Consider the following 26,581-nt stretch of genomic DNA (forward strand, 5'->3'; position numbering starts at 1 on the left):
AAAATTTTTTGAATTCCTTTGGTGGAGTATTTATTTTTTGATAACACCTTTAAAATGCTACCATGATTAAAAATATTCATTCATTTATTAATACCTTAACGTCAGCATTTCGAAAATTCTATAGTCATAATCATGACCTTGTAAACAAATATATCTTATAATTTCGGCTGATGTGTTTTATATTAGTTCTAAGACCTTTGATTTTATACTAGATATTGCCTACAGAAAGTTCTGTCCACCTGCTCGATGCATTGGTTCACATGCGTGACAAGTCCATAGGGGATGCTTCCTCCACCATGGCACATGATCCCACCTCCGATGATGCTTTGAGGGGTCAATGTTTTCTCTGCTCTCGATTTGTGTTGTTTCAATGGACTTTAGAGCTTGAATACTGTTCGTAATGTCCAAATTCCATTGCAAAACATGGGAAATTTAATGTTGGATAGGGATAAAGAGAAGAACTTTCTGAATCAAAGTACCCAGGAGAACAAGTTGAAAAAGAGAAAACAAATAAAACATATAATTGTTATAATAACCAAAAATGTACGGTCATTTTGTAATGTAAAAGGAGAAGATAATGAACAGTGATCAATCTCATAAATCCAGGAAACAAAGCGTTTTGTGAACAGGGCAGAACACGGACCTCTGGAAATATATAGGGTGAGATCAGGTGCCTTAGAGTTGTAAGCAATTCCTGTCAACTGGACACACCCTCCGTGAGCCCTACATGTATGTATTGATCTGGTAGACAGGGTACTCTGCTGTCAAATTTAGTATGAAAGCAGGGACTCCATAAAAGGTGTAAAACATACCATACAAAATACAATCCAAAAGGAAAGGTTGTATCCACAAAAAAGGTCATTATGACGATGATAAATTTTGCGATAGGCTGAATTTATTAGGGGTTGTTGAAATCTTTGTTTCTTTTTCTGCCGCTCTCTATATTCTGGGATGCAGGATTGTTATGTTTACTGATCAAATTTTCTGTTGAGTGAAGCAAATAATTTTAAGAATGTTTGATACCCAGGAATTCAAACTTTTATCATCCTCACGCCTGTTTAGAAAGGCAACTCTTTGAATTAAGTATTTCCACCATTTTCTGTTACATTATCCTCAACATTCACTTCAACAAGGTCCGCGTAAACATTTTCGCTGGTATTATAATTTCTTGAAGATCTTCTAGGCATACAATGACATAGGTATATTCGGATCTCGTAGATAATGTATAAGATGAGCATACATATTATACTTGTTCCAATTGAAATGATGACTGCTGTTTTTGAATGATACACATTTGCGGAATGCAAAGTAGTAGCTTTGAAATCGTTTCTGATTTTCAATTTGGCTGTATGATTGAACACTAGAACAAATGTGGATAATTAAAAGTCATGTGTAGATTTGTTGTAAGATTAAGTGTCTGAAATACCCGTGGTCTAATTCACACCAAAAATTTCATCTACATATAAGGATCATTTAGTTAACAAATAAATAATTTGCATAATAAATCTATCTGTACCCATTACAATGAGGAATAATAGAATTATTGTAAACAAGCTGATTTTATATGTTAAGGACATACGCAACATAGTTTGAACTTTATTGTCTTTTTCCTTGGAGTTGAAGAGTTCCAATTCTTAAAGGAACTGTTTGCTACATTTTAATGTCTATATATGCTGTAGTACACTTCTTCTAAAACAAGTTTGGATAAACAAAACATCTAGAATATATGTTTAGTAATTTTTGTATATTTTTCTTTGAATTAAACAAGAATTTTAATTAATTGATATCTTTTCAAAACCCCTGGTAATGCATGCTGATTTTTTGTCTATGAACATCTGATGGCACTATAATCTTAAAGTAAGAATATCTTGAAAAATTATCAGTAGGTGAGGTACGTTGCGTATGTCCTTAAGGTAAATCAACTTCATTAGATAAAGAGTAGGATGTACTACTTATATGTTATTTCAATTTATATTAAATTTATAAAATAGAATAATAAAGTAACAAAAAATCAGTTCTGCATAAATATTTTATGCATGTCAATATTAAAGGATTTTTCCTGTTACACCTTAACAGTGCTGCTTGATTGTCGATTTAGACTGTCGCAGCAAAACACAAAACACAAAAAATATCTTTGAGTGATGTTTCGGGAAATTGGATCAAGTGTGATATTCAATAAATAAAACAAATATAGAAACATTTTACAAAAAGTGTGAAATTTTTCAGCGATTTTCAGGAAACAGAGATAAAGATATGTTATACAATGTTTGCGATATCTAGCGAATTTCGTCACTTCCGGGTTGTCATAACAAACGTTTTCAGTGTTCAATGTAAAGTATGTAGTTTTTATCAGTTGATTAAGTTGTTTTCTTCCATTAATTTTCGTTGAAATTTGATTTCGGAAAATGAGATAACGAGTAGCATCTTTTCATACTTTGAGCGACCCTCTTTGTCCAGTTTTATATTCTAATGTAAAAATATAAGTGTGTTTTTTTTTGCTGTAGAAAATACTAACCAATATTTGTTTTGCCTGTAGTCTGGTTTACTGGTCGAGAAGATTCTAAAAGGAAAGATTTTTTTTTTTCAATAGTAGACTGCTAATGGAATAGTCCACATAGAATAAAATTAAACATTTTACCAAATATATTTTATATTTTCCCAAATAAAGATTACATTTCAGAAAGATCGACTTAATAAAAGGAATAAAATATGAAGATAACGAATAGTAATCAAGCTAAAAACTCCATTGAAACAGCACAAATTTGAAGCAGGGCAAATACTGACCTCTGAAAACATCATAGGTTAGATCAGGTGCCATGGAGAATTTAGCATTCCCTGTTGACTGGTCACACTCACCGTGTACTCTTTGTCATGGTCGGGCAAACGGAAAAATCAGTGGACAATACATTGTGAAAAGAATAGCCCAACAATTTGTTTGAAAAATGTTTGTCAACATTTGACTAAATAATAGACTGTATTTGCTTAAAAGGTCATTGTATCTACCCTAGAATTCGTAAAATGTTGACTTGAAACGAGTCTATTGAGTCTATTGTTTCTTCGACTTATTTGACAAAAACTTGCCTTGTTTTAGTAAGTGTTCGTAGTTCACGATTTTGCGTTTCGAATCAGCTGGGAGACAAAAACTCTATATGTAGGTAATAATGTTGAACTCATCACGTTTATCATCAAGTTTTCTTGTCAGGTTACCATTAATGTGTTTTTCTCGTAAATTATCCAAATTTGAAACAGATGTGTCCTACTCTGTGATATCTTTTGTATGGAGTTCAAAGAGATACATTAAATCAACGAAGGAATGATAATGAACATTGCTATAATAATTGATAAAACGTCGTCTATATACCTAAGTGTTGATTTGAAGGACACAGCAAGAGGCTTCTTCTTTTCATGTAGATGTTTTTTTTTTTTTTAATAAATTCCGCTTTATATGAATACAAAAATAGGTCTGCTAATAGTTAAAACAATTAAATCTGAAGTTAGAATGCTGCGTCCTTGTTTTATTGTTATCCCAAGAGAAGAATAATTTCTAATTGACAAATAAGTTGATGATACAAGGATATCAATGATCTCGTTTAAGTCAAGATTTTGTAAATTCTACAATGAACTTTTTTACAACTACTATCTATTGTTCAGTCGAATATTGACTTACGTCTTTCATACGAATTGTTAGATAATTATTTTCAAACGGAATTTTCTATGGATTTTTCCGATTACCTGATCATAATAAAGCGCACAGGACGGATATGACCTACCGACAGGGAATGCTCACTCCTTCTGGGCACCTGATCCTAACTCTGTTTTCAGAGGTCCGTGTTCTCTCTGTTCACGGTTTGTATTATTTGATTGGACTTTGAGTATGAGTACTGTTTGTTATCTTCACATACAAATATGTAAGTATTTACCGCAACATATCTGTTTCATAGTAATAAACTTCTTAATCGTTCTACATTTTTTAATCAATGAATAAAATTACGAGCATCTTTATAATAGTAAAAAACTTTCATTATAAATAATTCACATAAATATGTGCAAAATACCTGTGGTCAGAAGACATCCAGTCACATGACTGCAATAAGAATCGGAGCAATTACACGTGGCAGTACACAAAAATCCATATGTTGGATAGGGACATGGAGAAGAACAGTTTGATTTGAAATAACCAGGAGGACACTCTAGTAAAATAAAGAAATACACATATCATTGTATTAGTATCCTATAAAAGTACAAACATTCTGTAATTTACTACGAACTAAAACTAATTAATCACAATGGCTAATATACGAGTAATCCAAACTTGATATTGTTGGTTAAAAAGTAAAGAGAGTACAATTACTATTAAGATATATATATCTACTGAAATAAAGGAACGATTTTGACTACCCTTTGTACTTTGCTCTTATTTTCTACCAGGTTCATTTATTTTGATAACGTTTTAAAGATGTAAATGAAACTAGAATTTCAGAATAATCCAACATTACCTTGACAAGTGTTGTTCACTTTATAATAGTTATAACAGCATCTTTGGTTATTATTCTGAAGGATCCTGTATTGAAATAAGAAAACCTCGTCGGAATATTGTCTTTCATGATTTATTTACTCGAACAACTCAAAAGCATGTGAAAACAAATCTGAACAGTGACTTACCCCACCGAACAACCTGAAAAATGTAATTAACATTGCAATTAAATATTTCGTTGTTTCAGACTCTCTTTTTATAAACATTTGTTCCTAATCAAATAATGTTCAGTTTTTTTCAAAGTCCTATATTTTTTTAATGCTGTAAACTGATTGAATGCTTTGCAGACACATCTTACGCGTATACACCGGATAAATTTCATTTTACGACAACGATTTACCTGGAAGTGTACTTTAAAATAATAATATTGAAACATGTGCATGAAATGAAGTTTTTTCCGTTGCTTTTTACCTTTGAGACATCCATACCTAGGGTCACATTTACTGGGTGCACAGTCACATGTCTTTGCACAATGTGTTCCATATGTTGACGGTGGACACTGTTGAGCACACTTTAGTCCAAAGTATCCAGGTGGGCATTCTGGTTAGAAATACAATAAATATGCCTAGAGTTTTTTTTTTTATTTATAGAGAATTCTCCGAAATATCCAATCGTATTTACAAATCGTCTTTAACATGTACTATGTTTTTAATTCACGTGTAGTTACCATCACATTTGTCCCCAACTTTCTGATAATTTGTAGCACAGTTATCAGCACCATAGCTAAATAATCAAATGTTAATCAAGAAAACCAGAATTATTCAGTTATATAAAAATCTTATGAATAAAGATTAACATTCATGTAAAAACGAGTGAAAGGATTATCAGTTGTTTAAATATTTACGTCTAAGAAAAAACAAGTATATCCATGTATGACCAACTGATATGATTACAGTTTATACAAACAACAAAACTGTTTTCAAAAAAAAATCATACTTACCTAAATTTGTTGCTAAGTATAGCAATGAATTTTATGAAATAATAGAAAATGTGGTGTTGGATAATCACCATCTTATTTGCAAATAAAGTGATAAATGGACTGAGAGTTGCATTCATCAGAATTAAAAGAAAAACAAGGAAATTTATGTATACATTACTTCCTCATACATGTATTAAGGCTGGGTAAAAATGGTTTTATCAAAATATGATGCATTTTATCCACTGACGCCATAAACATACTCACGCCTGTCGCATGTATTTATTCTAGACTTACAATTCAGTTCTAGCAGTGTTATTATTATAATACATAGATACACGAATCTTCAATAGAAGCTATTTCCAAAGTGTAAACTCTGATTATCTTGATTGCAATTATTTAAAATAATGCATCAGTAAGGAAATGGATTTCTCTTTCCATTACAATGAAAAAGGTGAAGATAACAAACAACAATCCTTCTGAAGAAAAACATACAAACAATACAAATCTGTGATGAGGGCATAGAAGACGGACCCCTGGAAATTCTAGAGGTGGGATCAGGTACCAAGGTGGAGTATGCATTCCCTGTTGACCGGCCACACCCTCCGTAGGTCCTATGCATTGATCAGGTAGACGGAATGTTCCGTAGTGAAATTTAGTATAATAAAAATATCTATCAATGGGTATGAAATATGTCATTCAAACCACGACCCGATGAAATGATGTATTTGCTTACAAGGTTATTATAATGGCAATAAAAATTACGAAATTCTGACTTTTAAAGATACAACTTTCAGTGGTAGAACAACATCCTTTACCACCCTGAAATTATCACTAATACCAATTAAGTTATTGAAATTTTATTATCACTTTTATGTAATATTGGTGATCTGACAAAGTTCCATATCCTACAGATCAGCCATCCAAATAAAACATAACACATGTCTTGTGTGAATATTGTCATTTATTAGATGACAATACATCAAATATTATCATTCTATATAATGATAACAAAAACAATCTAAGGGGAGATCCAGACAATACTGACATCACAAGTTGCTTTTATAAAATCCCTGAATATGACAAAGTGATCTCCCCTGTTACATAACTTTACAAAACTTTGACAAAATAAAATACAACATAAAACTTTTCACCAAACTATCCAAAAATGATATTTTAATATATACAAAACAAAAAAGAGCAGAAACAAAAAAGAACAGCAATGATAATAAATACAAGACAAAAACAGCAGTCCTTGTACGTAATCCATACTTTACTTATCTATATTTACATTCATATAAATTTTAGCAATGCTGCTAACAGTTATACAGGTGAAAGATGGGGAAGGAGGGTGGGTAAGTCAACAAAATTCCTCCTTGTTTACACTAAAATTCGTTGAACCGACGCTATCTAAATATCACGTGATACTGCCTTGCAATATGATTGGATAATTGCTCTTTAACTTTAGGATCTAGCTAAAAACACCAAAGGCATGAAAAACCTAGCATTACATTAATAACCAAGGCAAGAAAATGGGCATACATATCACAAATTACATAAATGTCATTATTTACAATAATGTTGTATTATGTAATATTGGTGATCTGACAAAGTTCCATATCCTACAGATCAGCCATCCAAATAAAACATAACACATGTCTTGTGTGAATATTGTCATTTATTAGATGACAATACATCAAATATTATCATTCTATATAATGATAACAAAAACAATCTAAGGGGAGATCCAGACAATACTGACATCACAAGTTGCTTTTATAAAATCCCTGAATATGACAAAGTGATCTCCCCTGTTACATAACTTTACAAAACTTTGACAAAATAAAATACAACATAAAACTTTTCACCAAACTATCCAAAAATGATATTTTAATATATACAAAACAAAAAAGAGCAGCCACCAAAGGCAAACAGAATGTTTGCAACCCCCACACAAGGAAGTAGCAACACGTTTTCTAATTTCATAGAACAAAAATGTCTTAAGAACATTGCACATGACCATGTGAAATGAAGAACCAGTAGGCACATTATTATGCAAAATAAGTAATACATAACAATAAAATTAAACGGTGACATTAAATACATGTTAGGTAAGACTTTTTGGTCAAGACCTGTATTCAAAATTAAAGCATTAACAGTAATTCTATGTACACAACTACATGTAAAGGTGTAGTGAGCAATACTGCACACAGCAGTTGACTGCTGACCTGTGTGCAGTTTATAATGGAAAAGGACTAGAATATACACAGCAGTTAACTTCTGACCTGTGTTTTGGCCAAGTAAAAAAGGGGACTAGGGAATACACAGCAGTTAACTTCTGACCTGTGTTGTTTTGCAACAAGGGACTAATAAAAATACTCAGAGACACAGCAGTCGACTTCTGACCTGTGTATGAGCACTAGACTATGGCACAGTTGATTGAACACGGTATTTTATAAGGATCTAACCAGAGGTTGGAATTCAAACTGTAAAGCCTTGCAAGCGTATATATCTACGAACAGCATCAGATTTCCATCTGCCCATTTTCTGAATGCAGTTTTCAGAATAGCCTAAATGTGCTGCGTGTGTAGCTGCCCCTATTCTGAAACTATGCCCTTTATAAAGAGCTGGGTTAAGGCCAATAAAGCGAATTGTATTTTGTAAGTTTTTGGTTACAAATGCATATGTGACTGGTTCACCCCCCACAAATTGAAATAAGGGACCCGATTCGTGAGAAAATGTTTTTAGGTAGAGACACAGTGCTTGAACTGGGCACATATCTTCGTTGCCTGAAGCCTGAAGGTTAATTTGAAAAAAGATCATTTGTTTTATTTGTTTTGAAGTTCTTCAATACTATTGTGACTGCACAAGGTGTTTCATGTTGAAATTGAAAAGTCACATCGTCTCGCTGAATGACTTTGGATTGGTCATCTTTTGATTTGATAACAAGTTCCCCTAAACGCAAGAATGCATTAAACGCTAAAAGGAAAATGGACTTGAGTAGGATCCTGGAATATAAATTCTGTACTGATGAACTGAGACCTCTTACTAATTTTGACAATATGGGGGCAGTAATTGGCAATCTTGAATCTTTGTTTGGTGCAGAATGATAGCACCCTTGGAGAATTTTTCTGACTAAAAATGCCTCAGCAGGATCTGGGAGAGACAGTATCTTGTGCACATAGCTAATTGCTGATACATGTGAGGATATACTGCTAGGGGAATACCCCTTTGAAAAAAGTTGTGCTATAAAATTTGATAAAACTGTAGCAGTAATCGGAAGGGAATCGATTGTAGGATATTCTAAGGCAAACATGTCCCATGTTCTTTTGTAAGAGGCCTTTGTACTATTCGATAAAGCAGCTGCTAGAAGTTGGCATGCTTGTGGATTCAGATTTTCAAACAGGCCTGTGGAATGTGTGTTGGCTGTCGATTTAACTGAGGCATGAACTGGAAGGCTGCCTGAAATTGGAATCGAGATAAGCGGTCAGCTGCAACATTGTGTTTTCCTGGTATATGTTTTGCCCTAAAGTGTATGTTCCATTTTAAGGTTGCCAACACAAGGCGGCGTATCAATTTCATGAGGATTTTTTCTTTGGCAGTTTGCTTATTTATAACTTGTACCACCGCCATGTTATCCGACATAAAGAGTACCCTTTTATTTTCCATCTCTTTGCCCCAAATTTCAATGGCCAAAACTATTGGGAAAAGTTCTTTAATTGCAATTTGATATTCCCCCATATTGTCTTGCCAATGAGAAACAAACCACTGGGTGTCTAAAATGGCTGCAAACCCCATGGACCCAGAAGCGTCTGTGTATAATGTGAGGTGGTCAGAGGAAAACCATTTTTCTGACAAGAAAACAGATTTTCCATTAAAAGTGGCTAGAAATGTTAGCCATGTTTCTATGTCAGCTTTTGTTTCATGAGGGAGTTCAATCAAGTCATTGGGATGTTTTACACCACAGGTCAAATCGATCAAACGTCTCAAGAAAGCACGCCCAGGAACAATTACAGAACATGCAAAGTTCAGTAACCCGATTAGGGCTTGAAGATCACATAGATTTGTTCGGGTTTTTCCCAGCATATCTAAAAGCTTTTGCTTTACTTTCCTAATTTTGTCAAAGGGAAGACGAGCTTCCATTCTAGTAGAATCTATCTCAATGCCATAGATTGTAATAATTGTGGTCGGAGTTTGTGTTTTTGACATTTTGATAGGAACCCCAATTTTCCTGCATAAGTAGAGGAAGTTTGTTAGATCTTTTTCGCAGTTAGGAGAATCAGCTGGGCCAATAAAGAAAAAATCATCTAGTATGTGAGACATACCCCCTGCCATGTACCTTGACTGCATAATCCACTGCAAGGCTACACTTAACTGTTCAAAAATCTGACATGAACTGCTTGCTCCCATCGGTAGACATCTGTCGAAATAAAACTTATTCTTCCAAGAAAAACCTAATAAATGATAGTCAGATGGATTAACTGGGATTATTCTAAAAGCATCGTCTATATCAGTTTTTGCCATCAAGCAGTTCTTGCCATTCTTCTGAACTAGCTGAATTAAGTCAACAAAATTCCTCCTTGTTTACACTAAAATTCGTTGAACCGACGCTATCTAAATATCACGTGATACTGCCTTGCAATATGATTGGATAATTGCTCTTTAACTTTAGGATCTAGCTAAAAACACCAAAGGCATGAAAAACCTAGCATTACATTAATAACCAAGGCAAGAAAATGGGCATACATATCACAAATTACATAAATGTCATTATTTACAATAATGTTGTATTATAAGCTGCAGATTTCTAGAACTCTAGTCTGAAAAATTTAGAATTGATGAAAATAGAGCTACAGATTCACTCTTTAAAAGGTATTTGCATTGTTTTTATTGCGAACAAAAAGTGCGCACGCTTCTCGATTTAAATTTGTGTATATTTAAGTTGTCGTATTAAGATATATCTAACTGTATGTTATTAACGTAATCTTTTACTATATCCTAAAAATGTATAACTGTCATTAACAGCCCTCGTAGGCCTTAAATTGCTACACAATTTATTTTCGATAACTTTGATAAAATGCATTTACAACCCATGTAAAAAACTTTATGTTATGAAATATTCAATGTGTTTGAGGTTGACTCACAGGTATTGTTACCATCAGGGAAGCCCAATCTCTAGAGCGAGCGCTCTGTGATCTGAAGGTCGTCGGTTCAAGTCCAGAATGCAACAAACCTAAGTCGATAAAAAATAGGTTGCATTTTTTTCTTTTCGGAGCCCTCTGCACTTTAAAGTCGTTCTGAGATGAAACCTTAAAAACCGAGGAACTCACTCACTGTGCTATGGTCCTGAATGCCGAGTAATTAAAGGTCTAAATTTAAAGTCTCTATCTAGGAAGGTCTCATATAAATTAATTTTGCAAGAGACGTCACACTGTGTCTCCTAAACTTTCAACAACTTTTTACTTTTGGTTAGCAATTCCATAAAGCTAATCTGATCAATTCTGTCATTTTAATTTTGTTTTATATGTACGGAAATGAAATTGTACCCCACTCCTTCATTATGTACCTCACCCAAAGATTTCTTGTATTTCATGTATAAATGTTTTACTTTTATAAAAATGTATACTTCGATTGCAATGCCTTATTTTGATTTTTGTTTTGCTTTGCTAAATAGTATATTTTACTAGGTAAAGATCTGCTAATTAAGTTTAATATTCCATTGTACATTGTACATGGTATACTTAACAATAATATGTTGACAAAACAATAACATTCAATATACAAATTTGGAATGTACAGAGCAAATAATAACGCAGAAAAAATCGTATAGGAGGGAAAGTTAATTCGAAAATTATTTAAGGAAATAAAAAAAGCCTAAGTATTTAGACATTATACAAGCCAAAATTATTATTCATTGGCTGATCTTTAAATATTTCATCAGATTACATGTATACATATATGTTAGTGATTTAACACCTTTTCTAATGTGAAAAAATCCATATATTGTGTTCCGTATTAATATATACAGTATGCATTGCAAGATATTCAAACGTGTACTTTTTTCCTTGCTTATCTTGGGGGAAAGTAAATAGATTCAATAGAAATGCTCACATAAAGCAAAAAAACACTGTCTTACCCGAGTCTTTCAAACCCTTTCTTCTTCAAATAGATGCTTGCAAATTAGTTGCGTCCAGCATCTTTCTTTTTTTAACTAAAGTCTGCATGAACGTACACGCAGTCTACAGCATGGTTAATTTTCGAATGTTTTAGACATAAGATAACGTTCACATTATATCTCACATATAATAAGTAAATGAAAGATAAGCATATGTATTATAACTTTTCACAATTATTTGAATACTGTTGCATGTGAACGCCGCCAACATTTGGAAATGTAAAGCTGTGTCAAGTAATGGGCACTTGTCAACTTATCTACAATAGCGCTTTTTATTTTAGCGAGTTCCTGACAGAATACCATAACAACACTCTGCTACGTTACGGTACTGTTACGACAATAATTGTTGCAGGATTATGTAATAAAAACCTATATGCGTATTTACTTAATAGTTCTGATGTACGACATTTTATGCAAAATTGCTCTCTTATTTAGTATTATAAAGTGTTTAAAGGAAGTTCAACCTCGGCAACATCCGTGTGGATGGGGGGAGGGGGAGGGCATTCACCCGCTACACAGTCATAGTCATATATAGTTTAACATAATGTACCATATGTTGATGGTGGACACTATTTCGATTAGTTCTCTCCGAAATTACAAGGCGCTTTCTGCATATACCTAGGTTTTCAACGTTTTAGAGAATTCCTCGAGTCATCATTTTCTACAGCGTTATAAGTATTTACATGTAATATGATTCTTTTTGATTTCTCAATTCATTTTACCCATGTGATATTTTGCTGTACACTCCTCTGCACCATAGTTAAATTGACAGTTCTCTACCCCCCCCCCCCCGCCCGAATTAAAAACAAAACAGAAAACTAATTAGAAAACAGAAAATAAAACAGAAAAGAAGTTTAGGAATCTCAAACTCACAGTTACATAAAAATCCATTGATGTCTTAGCAAAGTAGGGAAAAAAACACAATTAATAATATTATATGATTAAGTAGTACATTTTTGTTAAGAAAATAAAATACCTAGGTAAATCTGTATCAAGATATTTATCAAAGCATTAAAACATGTGACAAAAATATAGAAAGGGTATTGTCATTATCAACATCCCAATTTGTAGCAAAAAGGATTAGGAACTAAAAGTTGAATTTATCAGATTTACCTGCATCAAACGAGGAAATTAATGCTTGAATCAATTTACAATCTTTATGTGTCGTTTATTAATCATTAAGTGTTATGAACACTTTAATCTCACATACTTGCACCAAGAATTATACATGTACATTTAGTTATAATTCTACTGGAAACTAGCTTGATGCTAAGAGTTCTTAGAAATTGTGTTTAGTGTGGCCTGATGGGCACTTATTTTGCTCTGTTCTTAACCGATCTTTTTAATATTCAAGTGAAGCAGAATTTATTCAAAACTTCTACATAAGAAGGAAACACATTGCTGTGGCTTTCAACTCGACATTCAGATTTGACGTTTTATCAATTAACAATAGTTTAATATGCACTCCTAAATAACGATTAAGGTGAAATGATCCAAATTCATATGAATGATAACACAATAATAAAACGGCCATTTTGCACTTAAACGTTTTTTGAAGAGTTTTCTGCCCCAGTTGAAAAGAAGAAAATTTTAACTTTGTCAAAATATCTGTGGTAAATGAATCATTTATTTCATATTTTAATAAAGAAAACGTTTATGCATTTTTCCACCAAGAGATTTATATGAAGTTCAAATTACGTCTTGCATTATCTAAATGCACTGCCCATAGACTTAAATTTAAAATTCAAGGTGCAAATAATTGGACAAAAATCACCATTTTGCGAATTCCTTTGGTGTGGTATTTTTTTATATAACACCTTTAAAATGCTACCATGATTAAAAATATCGGGCCATTCATTTATTAGGTACAAAATACGGCCGTTATACATTGAATATCTTAACGCCAGCATTTCGAAAATTCTATAGTCGTTATAATGACCTTGTTAACAAATATATCATTTTGGCTGACGTGTTTTATATTAATTCTAATACCTTTGATTTTACACTAGATATTGCCTACGGAAAGTTCCGTCCACCTGTTCAATACACAGGATTCAGAACAGGTGATGCTTACATGTACTCCTTCATGGCACCTGTTCCCATGGCCATCTCCGATGATGCTTTGAGGTGTCCGTGTTTGCCCTGCTCTCTATCTGTGTCGTTTCAATGGACTTTAGAGCTTGCTTACTGTTTGTAATGTCCAGATTTCATTACAGCACATTGAAAATTTTATGTTGGATAGGGATAAAGAGAAGAACTGTCTGAATCAAAGTAGCCAGGAGAACAAATTAAAAAAGAGAAAAAAGAAAACAAATAAACATATTATTGTTATAATAACCTACAATGTATGGTCATTTTGAAATGTAAAGGGTGAAGATAACGAACTGTGATCAATCTCATAAATCCAGTGAACAAAACGTATTGTGAACAGTGCAAAACACGGACCTCTAGAAATATTTAGGGTGAGATCCTGTGCCTTAGAGTTGTAAGCAATTCCTGTCAACTGGACACACCCGCCGTGAGCCCTACATATGTATATTGATCTGTTAGACAGGGCACTCTGTAGTCAAATTAAGTATGAAAACAGGGACCTCACAAATGGTGTAACACATACTAAAACAAAATACAATCCGAAGAAACCTTGTATCCACAAACAAAGTCATTATAACGATGATAGATTTTGCAAAAAGCTGAATTTATAAGGGGTTGTTGAAATCTGTTCTCTTCTCTGTCGCTTTCTATATTCTGGAACGCAGAATTGTTATGTTTACTGATCAATTTTTCTGTCGGGTGAAGCAAATGTTTTCAAGAATGTTTAATACCCAGGAATCCAATCCTTTATCATCTTACAGTCTGTTTAGAAAGGCAACTCTTTGAATTAAGTTATGCCACCATGTTCTGTTACATTATCCTCAACACTCACTTCAACAAGGTCTGCATAAACATTTTCGCTGATATCGTAAGATCTTCTCGGCATACATTCGGATCTCGTAGACAATGTATAAGATGAGCATACATATTATACTTGTTCCAATTGAAATGATGACTGTTGTTTTTGATTGATACACATATGCGGAATGCAAAGTAGTAGCTTTGAAACTGTTTCTGATTTTTAATTTAGTTGTATGATTCATATGTGAATAATAAGTCATGTGTAGATTTGTTGTAAGATTAAGTGTCTGAAATACCCATGGTCTAATTCACACAAAAAATTTCATCTACATATAAGGATCATTTAGATAACAAATAATTTGCATAATAAATCTATCTGTACCAAATGCAATTGAGGAATAATAGATTTATTGTAAACAAGCTGATTTTATATGTTAAGGTAAATCATGAGAGTAACAAAAGCATCATTAAATAAAGAGTAGGATGCACTACTTATATGTTATTTCAATTTATGTTAAATTTATAATGTATAATAATAATGTAATAAAAAAATCAGTTCTGCATAGATATTTTTATGCATGTCAATATTCAGCGGAATATTCCTGTTACACATTAACAGTGCTGCTTGGTTGTCGATTTAGATTTTCGCAGCAAAAAACAAAAGGTAATCTTCGAGTGATGGTTTTCGAAATCGCTTCAAGTTTGATATTCAATACATAAAACAGATATAGAACTTTTTTAGAAAAAGTGTGAAATTTTTCAGCGAATTTCAGGAAACAAAGATGATAGAATGTTATACAATGTTTGCGAAATCTAGCAAATTCCTTCACTTCCGGATTGTAAAAACAAACGTTTTCAATGTAAACTACGGAGTTTTTCCAGTTGATATACATGTAGTTGTTTTCTTCCATTAATTTGCGTTGAAATTTGACTTCGGAAAATGAGATAATGAGTAGAATCTTTGTATACTTTGAGCGACCCTCTTTGTCTTGTTTTATATTCTAATGTGAAAAATATTAGTGTGGTTTTGCTGGTTAATAAAATGCTTACCAATTCTTGTTATGTCTGTAGTATGGTTCACTGGTCGAGAAGATTCTAAAACGAAAGAGTATTTTTTTTTCAAAATTAAATGCTAATGGAATATTCCGCATAAAAAAATTATACATTTATATTACTTTATATTTATTTTATATGTTCCCAACATGTGCATTGTAATTGCGAATAATAATTAAAAAAAACCAATGGTAATAAATTTCAATATTTTTTCAGCATTTTTCCTGCAGTCCGGATTTTGTCTAATCCGGCCAAATTTTATGGAGCTAGTCGTATCCGATTTGGACAAATTATATTGTACATCATGTTGCTTATAGATATTATATAAGCCAAGATTATTATTTATTGGCTGATCTTGAAATGTTTCATCGGATTAAACAAATATGTTAGTGATCTGATAACGCTCTTAATGAGAAAAATCCCTCTGTTGTGTTCTGTATCTTTTATGCAGTACGCTTTGAAAGGCATTCCAACAGGTACTTTCTTTTTCCTCGATTTGTTAGACACCAGTAAATAAGCTCGTTAAAAATGCTCTTATAAAGCGAAATAAAATTGCCTTCCAAATCCCTTCCCTATCTTCTTCTTCTTCATCTTCAAGTACATGCTTTCAAATTAGTTGAAATTAGTCTAGCATTTTTACTTTTTTATACTTAAGTCTGCATGTAAGTACATGTAACCTACGGTATGATTAACTATCGATTTTTTTAGACATACGATAATGTCGACATATATTGCATATGTATAACAAATAAATGGAAGATAGGCATACATATTATGACTCTTCACATTTATTTGAACACTGTTGTCTATGAAGACCAACATTTAGAAATTAAAGTAAAGTTGTATCAAGTTATACGCAATTGTCAATCTAAGCTAGAATAGCAATTGACAATTTCATAGGGAAATAAATATAATGTATCCTAATTCATTAAATGGTTCTTTTGATGAGGTTTTGTAAAATCTAAAAACAATAGAGAATTAAGTTACAAATTACCCTGACACGAATCATTGTCATTCTAAAAGTTGTAACATCTTTGGTTGATATGCTAGAGGTACTCTCTTCTTAAACAATAACTTTTATATATATTGATTAATTTTCTTTGAGATTCCAGAATATGAAAGTTGATTTGGAATTTTTTCTCAAATCAATCTCTGTTTAATCCGTTGTATGAATTTTATCATTACTGAAGACGGAGACATTTTCATAAGAAAAAGTAAAAAGAAAACATGGAATGGCGAAATGTTCGTCGAAAATCCATAGATAAAGAAATTTGGAGAACTTAAAAATTATATTTAAGTGATGCACGCAGGTGTTATATTGAAGGAAATTCAATGAAGCACAACATTATAATTCATTAAATGAAATATGTGGAGATAACGAACAGTATTCAAGCTCAAAAGTCCATTGAACATTACAAAATAGGAGGAGAGGAAACGCAGACCTCTAAGACATCAGAGGTGGGATCAGGTGCCATGAAGGAGTGAGCATCCCATGCCGACCGGTCACACCCGCCGTGTGCTCCTTGTCATGATCGGGAAATAACGAAAAAATCCGTCGACAATTCAGTGTGTAAATAATGGCCTAACAATTAGTAATTAGATTGTATTTGCTGACAAAGTCATTGCATCGACGATAGAACTTACGAAATGATGACTTTAAATGAGATTGCTGATATTCTTATTTCATGAACTTGTTTGTCAACAACTTCCTTTTAGAAATTTACTCATACGTAGAGCCTGCTCTTGCGTGTTGAATCAACTGAGAGATATAAACCCCGTATGCATGTGATAAGGGTATATTGCTGCATAAGTAAGGGAAGTTGACGATTGAAAAGTTAAATTTATCACGTCATCATAAAACAACGATTCAATAGATAAACTGCAATCACCTTTGTGATAATTTACAATAAAATCCTTTAAACCTACTGCGAAAATCACAAAAAGGAAATGAATTGCATTTTCTAGCTTCTTCTGACCAACTAATGATGTACATTTTACACGTATGCTTTTCGTTGTTTATTTGAATCAATGACGTTTCTCATTTTCAATGCTGCAGTTATTTTTGTCTTACTCCATCAAAAGATCATGTCTCAGCAGACCTGCGCTCGATATTTTCTAATAAAAATCTAATAAAAGACTATTTTCTTTCAATATCCTTGAAAATTCAAATTTAAGTCATTTTCTTGACGTCATATCTCACTTTCCACGTCATAGTTGACGAAATATATAATGCTTTGAAGTATCCAAATATTGTCCATTGTATATATTCAAATATAGGTTTAGAACGTAATTAAATTTTTCTCCATCGCAGTTAGATTTTGGGGGCAGATATTGGCCATTTCTAAAATTTAGTCCTTCATAACCAATCAGATTGGATTATTCCAGACTTTTAACCATTATTGCTTTATTTACTAGAAGAGAAAACCAAACTGAATTGTGAGGGAAATTTTCGTTGAAAAATCCTCCATCTACCCTTTTCTCTCACCTTTCTTTTCATTGTTTATATATTAGGTGTTATATTTTCCGTTCATTTTAGTTTATCCCAAACAAAGTGTTTATATCTTGCGCGTTTATTTTGCTTTATCCCAACCGTTTTGATAGCAGGCATACATTGTACCAGAGCTTGATTTATGGAATGTTTAATTTTAGGTGTAATTTTGCATAATATGATGCCAAAGATTTTATGTGTTATGTAATGTTTTTTTATTCTCTTCAAGTTATAATGTGTATATTTCCTTTTTGCCCTTCACTTGGATAAATGACACTTTTCATACTCAGTGATGTTATTTTTGTCTTACTCCATCAAAATATCTAACTTAGTCGCCTTGTCTTCGCACTGATAAAAATATAAAAAGGGGTATAAAATAACTTTCATTACAAAGAATAAAAATAATTCTAAGTATGAACAACCTATTTTTTTTAAATACTACTTAAGCACATAAAACTTCAACAAGCATCAATATCAAACATGGTAATTATAGGAAACATTTTCTGATGCAGTTGATATTGATCTCATGATGGGATCTACGGGTCGTGTGACTATATGATCAATTAATTCCATTCTAAATATTAAAGTCCACATTGTTTAATTGTAGAGATACATTTAAAGGACTTATTGCATGTTTCTTAATTACTTGAAATTAAAAGCGTATTACGATCCTTACATTAATTGTTTATAAAATTTGTGTTTTAAGTGTGGATACACCGCGTTTATTAAACATTATTTGACCCAAATAAAAATCCCTGAATTAAAAATCCGAGATAATTAGAGAGTGATGACGTGACCTTGATACGTCATAGGCGACAATGGCTGATTAGTTGTTTACGTTAATCTTACTAAAATGTACGCGATATAAACTAGATTTTCTATTATAAACGACCAAATCCCTGATTTTATCAATATGAGGTTGGAGACCAGACCTTATATGTTTAAAATGTTATCAGTAGAAAATCCGTAAATTCTGTTAATACGATAAAATAACGGCGATGATAGGAAAGGGTACGCGGCCTTCAAAGTACAGTGATTTGTCATTAAACCTTTATTATTCACACACTCGACATTGTAGAATCTTCGGTATTGTTTATTTATAATAAGATATCAATTTATGCAAATGTATCTACACATATTTTGCAAAGAATGGCGGTCTTGAATAATGAATTCCCTTTCACAAAACATTACCCCCAAAATTACATATACAAATGTTTAACTAACAAACAGAAGAACCAGATTAATTTTCAAATAGCAGTAGATTTGGTAAGATAAAATAATGAAAAACTTAGCTTTTACAAAACATTAATTTTAATCAAGTTAAATTGCAAATAAGCGACTGAATTATATTTGATTTCAGAAAAGCGCTGGTGTATAATTAGAATACATAACAGCGTGTAATACTCGTAGAAGAAACTCAGTCGGTAGAGCGCTCGCTCAGTGATCGGAAGGTGGTGTGTTCGATTGACGGCCGCGACTGACCTAAGTCGATAAAATGTATCAACTGTTCCTTCACCATGCGCTCGGCACTTTGAAGTAAAAATTGCTGGTCTTTTGGATGAGACCTTAAAAACCGAGGCCTCGTGTCACGGTAATTAAGCGTTGGCACAATAAAGAACCCTCGCTGCTCAATGGTCCTGAGTGTCGAGTAAAGGTCTAAATTTGAAGCCCTTCACCGGTATATGGTGAGGTCTCTATATGAGTGAAAAATTTTCGAAGGGGACGTAAAACAACACTCGGCTATGTTAAGGAAGGAAATGGAAAATGCGATCTTACGTACATGCTTAATACGTATTATTTTTAAAAATCTTTGTAACAAAGTAACTGTAAAAATGTAGGACAGGTAATATAGATATCCATAATGGATAGGTTTGTGGCTTACTCAGTACCAGTTACATCGCATGTATCAGCTGTGTGTCACGTGACTTGTATAAAAATAGAATTGTTCAGCTGAATGTAGAAAATGGGGCTAGTGCAAGGGCATACGCATGTTTTTAGAGAAAAAAATTGATACATATTAAAAAAGATTAACATCGGCTTCCCGAAAAGTGCTGGGAGCTAGTTTGAGCTGTTTCGGAAATACTCGTAATTTTGCCGAAAATGCGTTTAATAGCCCAGAATTTCCACTTCGCTTAAATTCTGTCATTAATAAAAATAATGTTATGCCGACCAGAATCAGCTCCCAGCACTTTTCAAAATATACAAGAAATAAGCAATTGATATTCCATATTTCAGCTCAAACAGTCTAGTCTATGCCCTTGCACTTTTGAGCTTAATCAGGTATACAATCTTCGTGTTAGCGATAATCTTGACATACTTTGTCTTTGTGCAGCTCCATAGCACCTGGATATATTAATAATCTACATTATTGTTTTCAAGAAATCATTTCCTTTTAATTTTATTGATAAGATTTAAACATTAGCAATGGTTTAATATTTATTTAAGCATTTTTGTAATTACTAAACCAATGGATCCACGCCTCTTGATCACTTGTACTGCGTCAAGTCAAGGCTAGTGACGTCATTTATGAAGCAAGATTTGCTTCTAATAACTCGGCAGTATAGTTATCAGATGTTGTGATTTTACATGCTTTTATAAATAATTGATAAAATAAATGAATGCAAGATGTTATTTACGCATTATCATGTGGTTAAATAGATTTCTGTCGCTTGTTAAATTTTCAATGACGTCACAATGAAACTTCACATACGGTGCATCACAGATGTGAACTCAGGCCTTCCTTAACATAGCTGAGCATACAATCAATCAATCAATCGTAGAAGAGAAGGTGGTAAGACGTGATATTTACTAAATACCTTTTTTATAATCATAGTCTACAATTAAAATTCGAGAAGCCCCACAGTAATTTTGCAACTTTGTTCATGCATTACACTGTACCATCACTTTCTTTTTATTTTCTTACACGTGAACCACTATGTACATCCACTGTATTCCTGAGGCTGTAATTGTGCATATACTCATATTTTTATCTTTTTTTTCAATGACAATACTTATAATTAAAATCAGTTGAAATTTCTATTGTAATTGAAAACACATAAATTCTTTGAACATTTTTCGTATTTTATATTGCATTTGTCGTTGATAACTCCGTTAATAGTCTGCATATTCTCATCTTTCTATCACTAAATTGTCGCAGAATGGCGCCGAAATCCGATTGAAATATGCAAATCTCCGGTTTGAATGTCAACTCATAATATCGCTTAAAATATGATTGCAACACTACTTATTATGTTCAGTATTTTAATAAACAAGGTCGTAGATAATATATTTCATAAAATTACCATTTTATTTTAAAGACAATATTAGTGATTAATGTCTTTTGATATATAAAATTATAACATTGAAATAACAAATGTTAAAGAACTATCTGAGATCAGTTTGAAGCGCAAAAGCTACATGTACAAAAATTGCATGGCTTATGATATTTGATTAAAAATGGGTATTTTAAAAGAGTAAAATGAGTCGCAACTATAACTTCTCTACTTAAATGTTTCCTTTGAAAGTAACCTGAACATCCTAAATTGCTATTTATGGTGAACATTTTTACTTCAAAAATAATGGTAGAACAGAACATAACTTTTTCAGATACAAAATTTATTCATTAAAAATCTCTTTAGATGTTAAAATAATTATCAAATTGAAAGATTTTCTTTTCTAAAGGTAGCGGGGCATATCTAATTGAAATAATTATCTCCATTGGCTTTGTCTTCTAAATCATGGAATGAATACCTCTTTAGAGGGGTTGATTTGTTTTGATTGCAATTTACAGCTGTGATTTGGAGGGCAATTATCTCTTTCCAACAAGAGAGAACTCAATTAATGGCACACGCAATCTTTTTTCTTTATTATTGACCAACAACAAAGATTGAAATATAATAAATGTGTGTTTCATGACTGAAAAGTTGGCCTAAGAAGGGTGGTACAAAATTTTGATAAACATAAAATAAAAACTTCAATTTTACATAATGATTAGAAAGAAACTAGATTACTATTATGAAGTCCATCATTTATTTGCTCGTAAACATTAACTTAAGATTTTGTATAATTGAAGGATTGAGAATATGTTTTACAGAAAAATAAAAGACAGTAAAATGGGGAGGTAGTGGTGACAATACATCATGAATGTGTATTATATAAAGTAATTGAATGTAATTGAAAAAAATAATTGAAATTACATGGTATTTTTTCAGTGTTATTAATTAAATTACAAGTAATTGAAAAAATGTTCAATTACAAATGACTTCCAATTACTTCAAAAAATGTAATTCATTACGGTCAATTACAATTACTTTTTTCAATTACCCCATCCCTGGTTGGCTCTGTACCTTTTATCAGTTGACAAGATAACAAAATCCTTTTTAAATACACACAAATTTTTTGTAACAAATTGTCAACGTATATGAAACGAACAGGTAACTTCCTGGCCAGCAGCTGGCGCGGTTGATCAAAGGGATAATACATTCGTCAGGAATAAGGTATGGAATAAATATAGAAAAATAGACATAGGTTATAGGGAAATATTCTTCAGTTGGTTTCTGGTAAAGGTGCAAGTGTTTGTGCCTTATATTTAATACAAGGGAAATGATCGGACTGGAGAAGGTGCGGAGTCCAATATATACACCTTTATACATCTTCACCTTCGCTGGGTCGTGCAGTAATTACTGTTGTGACATACATATACTGGTGGATTTAGAAACTTTACCTTCTAATCAGAGATCGGCTTAGTAAAGAGGTAGCACGCGATAGACTCAATCCAAAGTATGGAGGGAAAAAGGACACACACATGGTTCCTTTCTTAAAAATAAAGACAAAATAAAATCAAAAATCTATATAAGAAGCAAAGGTAAGCGTATTTATATGCTGTCGCGTTTTTATTAACATGGCTGGTTGCAAACGGTGATGATCTCCAGATTGAATGTAAACAAACTACACCCGGTGTTTGCATCTTCCAACACGTGGTAATAAAGTTGTTGTATTGCAACATTCGGTAAATCATATTCTAAATGGAATAGCAAGTAGCTAGATATCACGACAGTTTTACATGTCGTAACGATTATCTTATGATAATATGGTAAAATGGATCTATGTTAGGTTTAATACGAAATTTCTCTTGTATTAGGTACAGATCCACATATATATTTCATAACAATATTTTCTTTCAAAGAATAATGCATGTTTATGATATAATTATTTTGAAATTTTTAGCATCAACAGATAGGTATATGTAAATGTAAGTTTCTTTTTCTCAACTCTTTACATTTCTCATATACGGATTAATTTGTGATTTTTAAATTTGATTTTTTTACTAACTCCTTAAGATGTTCCAAAACACACCTACCTAAAACACAGAATGTATTTTATACATAAGTTTTTCAAAACAGTAAGCTTCTTCAAAACTTTTGAAGCTTATTTCGATTTATTTATTAATTTGTATATATTCTGCTTCTTGCGGTACATTTATATCATTGGAAAGTTATGTTATATTTTCTGGTATGAAGTTTAGATTAATTGTCTCTTATGCAATATAAATCGCATAAGCCTAAATAAAATTTAGTATTTTGAGAAAAAGATCTATGAAAGGTTCATATTCAACTTTACATTTATCTCTTTACAGTATTTTTTTCTTGACATGATACAGGCACATATAATTATGCAACAGCACAAACAGAAATAACTTTATAAGTGTAATAAAACACAAATAACTGATGTAAAAACACAATTTCAAATAAGTATGCAACAACACAAACACGGAGTATTATGTAACAACACAAACACAAATGATTTTGTAACAGCACAAGCATTATTGAATAGAGGCGTTCTTTCTGTAAACACTGATTCTGAACAAACGCATTATTTTTGTTGTACAGGGATATATATTTTAAAGAAAGTCACTCTGTCACTTAAATGTAGTACTTCCTTCATTCCTTCTTTGCATCTTTTTTTGAAAGACAATGATGTTTTATTTGCCTCATGAAACTTCTCCTCTATTTTCTTCTACGTTTTCTTCAACATTTACTTCAATAATGTCAGCGTAAACGCTTTCAATGTTACGGTTATTTTTCAATGATTCCTTAGGCATACAAATACGTCGATTTATTTGTATCTCATAGATTATATAGAAAATGATCAGACATATTAAAATTGTTCCAACTGAAATGATGGTTGTTGACTTTGAATGGTACACATTTATTAGATGTGAAGTAGTTGAATAAAAGTCGGTGTTGGTATACATATCTGCTGTAAATGTAATACATATTGTTTACAAGTGCCAAAAAGAGCTAAAACGGAACAAACATAATGAAGAGCACAGATATTTGTTTCTTTAATATTTTTTACCACATAATATAATAAAAACACAAGGTATATAACTCCGATTAACATAGAGTACACCCCCTCCCCCATAAAAATAGTTTGAAACGATTGATTGATTGTATGTTGTTTAACCTCCCATTCGACAATTTTTCACTCATATAGAGTTTTGACCTTTACTCGGCACTCAGGGCCATTGAGCAGTGAGGGTTCTTTATCGTCCCAACGCCTGTCGTGACACGGGGCCTCGCGTTTTAAGGTCTCATCCGAAGTACCCGCAACTTTCACTTCAAAGTGCCGAGCGCATGGCGAAGGAACAGTTGCTACCCATTTTTTATCGACTTAGGTCAGTCGAGGCCGAGATTCGAACTCACGACCTCCCGATCACGGAGCGAGCACTCTACCGACTAAGCTACCGTGAACGGTTAGTTTGAAACGAGTTTTATAGAAAGAAAGTAGAGTTTGGAAGTTGTTAACAGTGATATAGAAGAGGAAGTCAAATATGCCATATGTGGTTTTTGCAGATAAATTATTGTACAAGAGAATGGTAACAAGCATTTTGCCAATGTATTTTTTCTTTGAGAGTGGGAAATGGTTATTCCCTGTAATTTGGAATTAGATACCTTGTTTTACATGTATTATTTTGTGGGGTAAAATAATCATTATAGAAACGAACACCCGTGGTGAACAGACATTATTATATTACCGTCATTTTTTTTTGAAACATGGACATTTTATTCAGACATTGATGATTTTGATAATTGTGGCTCTTAATGTTGTAACATGAAGCAGTCACCCATCCAAGGGCTTTACAGGTCTAACCGTAGCTTAACTTGCTTGAAACTAAGGGAGATGCTACCGAATTAATAGAAAACTTATCTTACTATCGAGGCAGTATAAGTTCCATATACTCGTATATTGTCCATTACAATGTAATATCTGAACAATCTTCTGAATGTGAAAAAATATCATGCTTAAACGTTATCAACATTTCTAACCCCCTCCCTCCAAAGAAAAATAAATGAATTTTATCATTTGTAAAAAGAAAATCTAAATTAAAGATTTATTTTCAAAGATTCAGCATAGATAAAACTAACATTTACCTCCTGAAGCGTAGATCAATTTATGAGAAAAAAAATAGTTCCTGTTTTACATAAATTATATTTTCACTAAGTGGATTAAAAATTTAGGAAAACAGGATAAACTTATATTGCAAAATATTTTTGTAATAATTCCTCATGTTGCGTACTTGAAATTCTTACATCACAAAGTATCTAATACATAATATCATATAACAGAGTGCATGTATGTTTCTCATTTCTTTAAAAATATATTCTAGCATGGTTTTTGATGCTGTAAAATTTACTTAGTACTTCTTATCATTTCTAATGTATGATAGATAGGTTGTATTGATTCATTCCAGAAAGAAGTTATCATTTTGTCAAACCGTTTTTATGGAAAAGAAAGTGACCAAACTACACCCATTTAGCGAAATTTTTATTCATTCCGTTTAAAATAAGAACAAAATTAATTTGGTATAATACAAAATGAACTTCAGATAAATCAAAGCAGTCAACTCTCGTCTGGAGACAAGTACATTCATTTACATTGGACTTCTGTTTTTAAATATAGATTCATTCTTTGTAGTCAAAACCACAACTGTGCGACAGATTATCAATATATAGATAAGCTTAACTTTAGCTATAAATATTACAATCATATAACATCAACTTAAAAAAGATGAATGGTTAAAAAAATGTACAACACCTGTTGTGACACGACATCCAGTAACATGACTGCAAGAAGAATTGGAACAATGACAAACACCAGCACATTTTGATCCATATGATGGATAGGGACATAGAGCAGAACAGTCTGAGTCAAAATATCCAGGAGGACATGCTTAAAAAAGAAAGGAAAAAGGATTTTTTTTTATTAATTAGCAAAGATTTCAGTAAAGCTAATACATACCTCATAATTACCGTCAAAAAATAGTCACATGTACATATGCTTAAACATTTTTTTTAAAATCATACACCAACCAAAGTAAAATGAACATAAGATTTATGGATATAAAGAAACAATTTTGACTACACTACTAGATTGCATAATCTGATATTTCAATAGATTTTACTTCTTTTGTGAAGGTTTTGAAAATATAAATAGCATAGAATACGCAAATTGTCTTCATAC

At 32.2% G+C, this 26,581-nt stretch overlaps 1 protein-coding gene and 1 long non-coding RNA gene across 2 annotated transcripts; both read right to left on the reverse strand.

Annotated features, from left to right (window-relative positions):
• Positions 1–1,347: 1,347 nt before the first annotated feature.
• LOC133184944 (uncharacterized) lies at positions 1,348–4,145 on the reverse strand. Its single transcript, XR_009720875.1, has 3 exons — positions 4,056–4,145; positions 2,516–2,560; positions 1,348–1,360 (listed from the first exon to the last, which is right to left on the reverse strand). It is a non-coding gene; the product is annotated as an uncharacterized LOC133184944 (long non-coding RNA).
• Positions 4,146–8,840: 4,695 nt separating this feature from the next.
• LOC133184874 (uncharacterized) lies at positions 8,841–9,974 on the reverse strand. The gene has a single exon (XM_061319948.1). It carries the CDS (start codon positions 9,972–9,974, stop codon positions 8,841–8,843), a length of 1,134 nt encoding a protein of 377 aa, XP_061175932.1.
• Positions 9,975–26,581: the final 16,607 nt, after the last annotated feature.

The sequence above is a fragment of the Saccostrea echinata genome, unplaced genomic scaffold, assembly GCF_033153115.1.
Source record: "Saccostrea echinata isolate AGI-Se365-2 ecotype Australia unplaced genomic scaffold, CSIRO_AGI_Sech_v1 ptg000011l, whole genome shotgun sequence".
Taxonomy (NCBI): domain Eukaryota; kingdom Metazoa; phylum Mollusca; class Bivalvia; order Ostreida; family Ostreidae; genus Saccostrea; species Saccostrea echinata.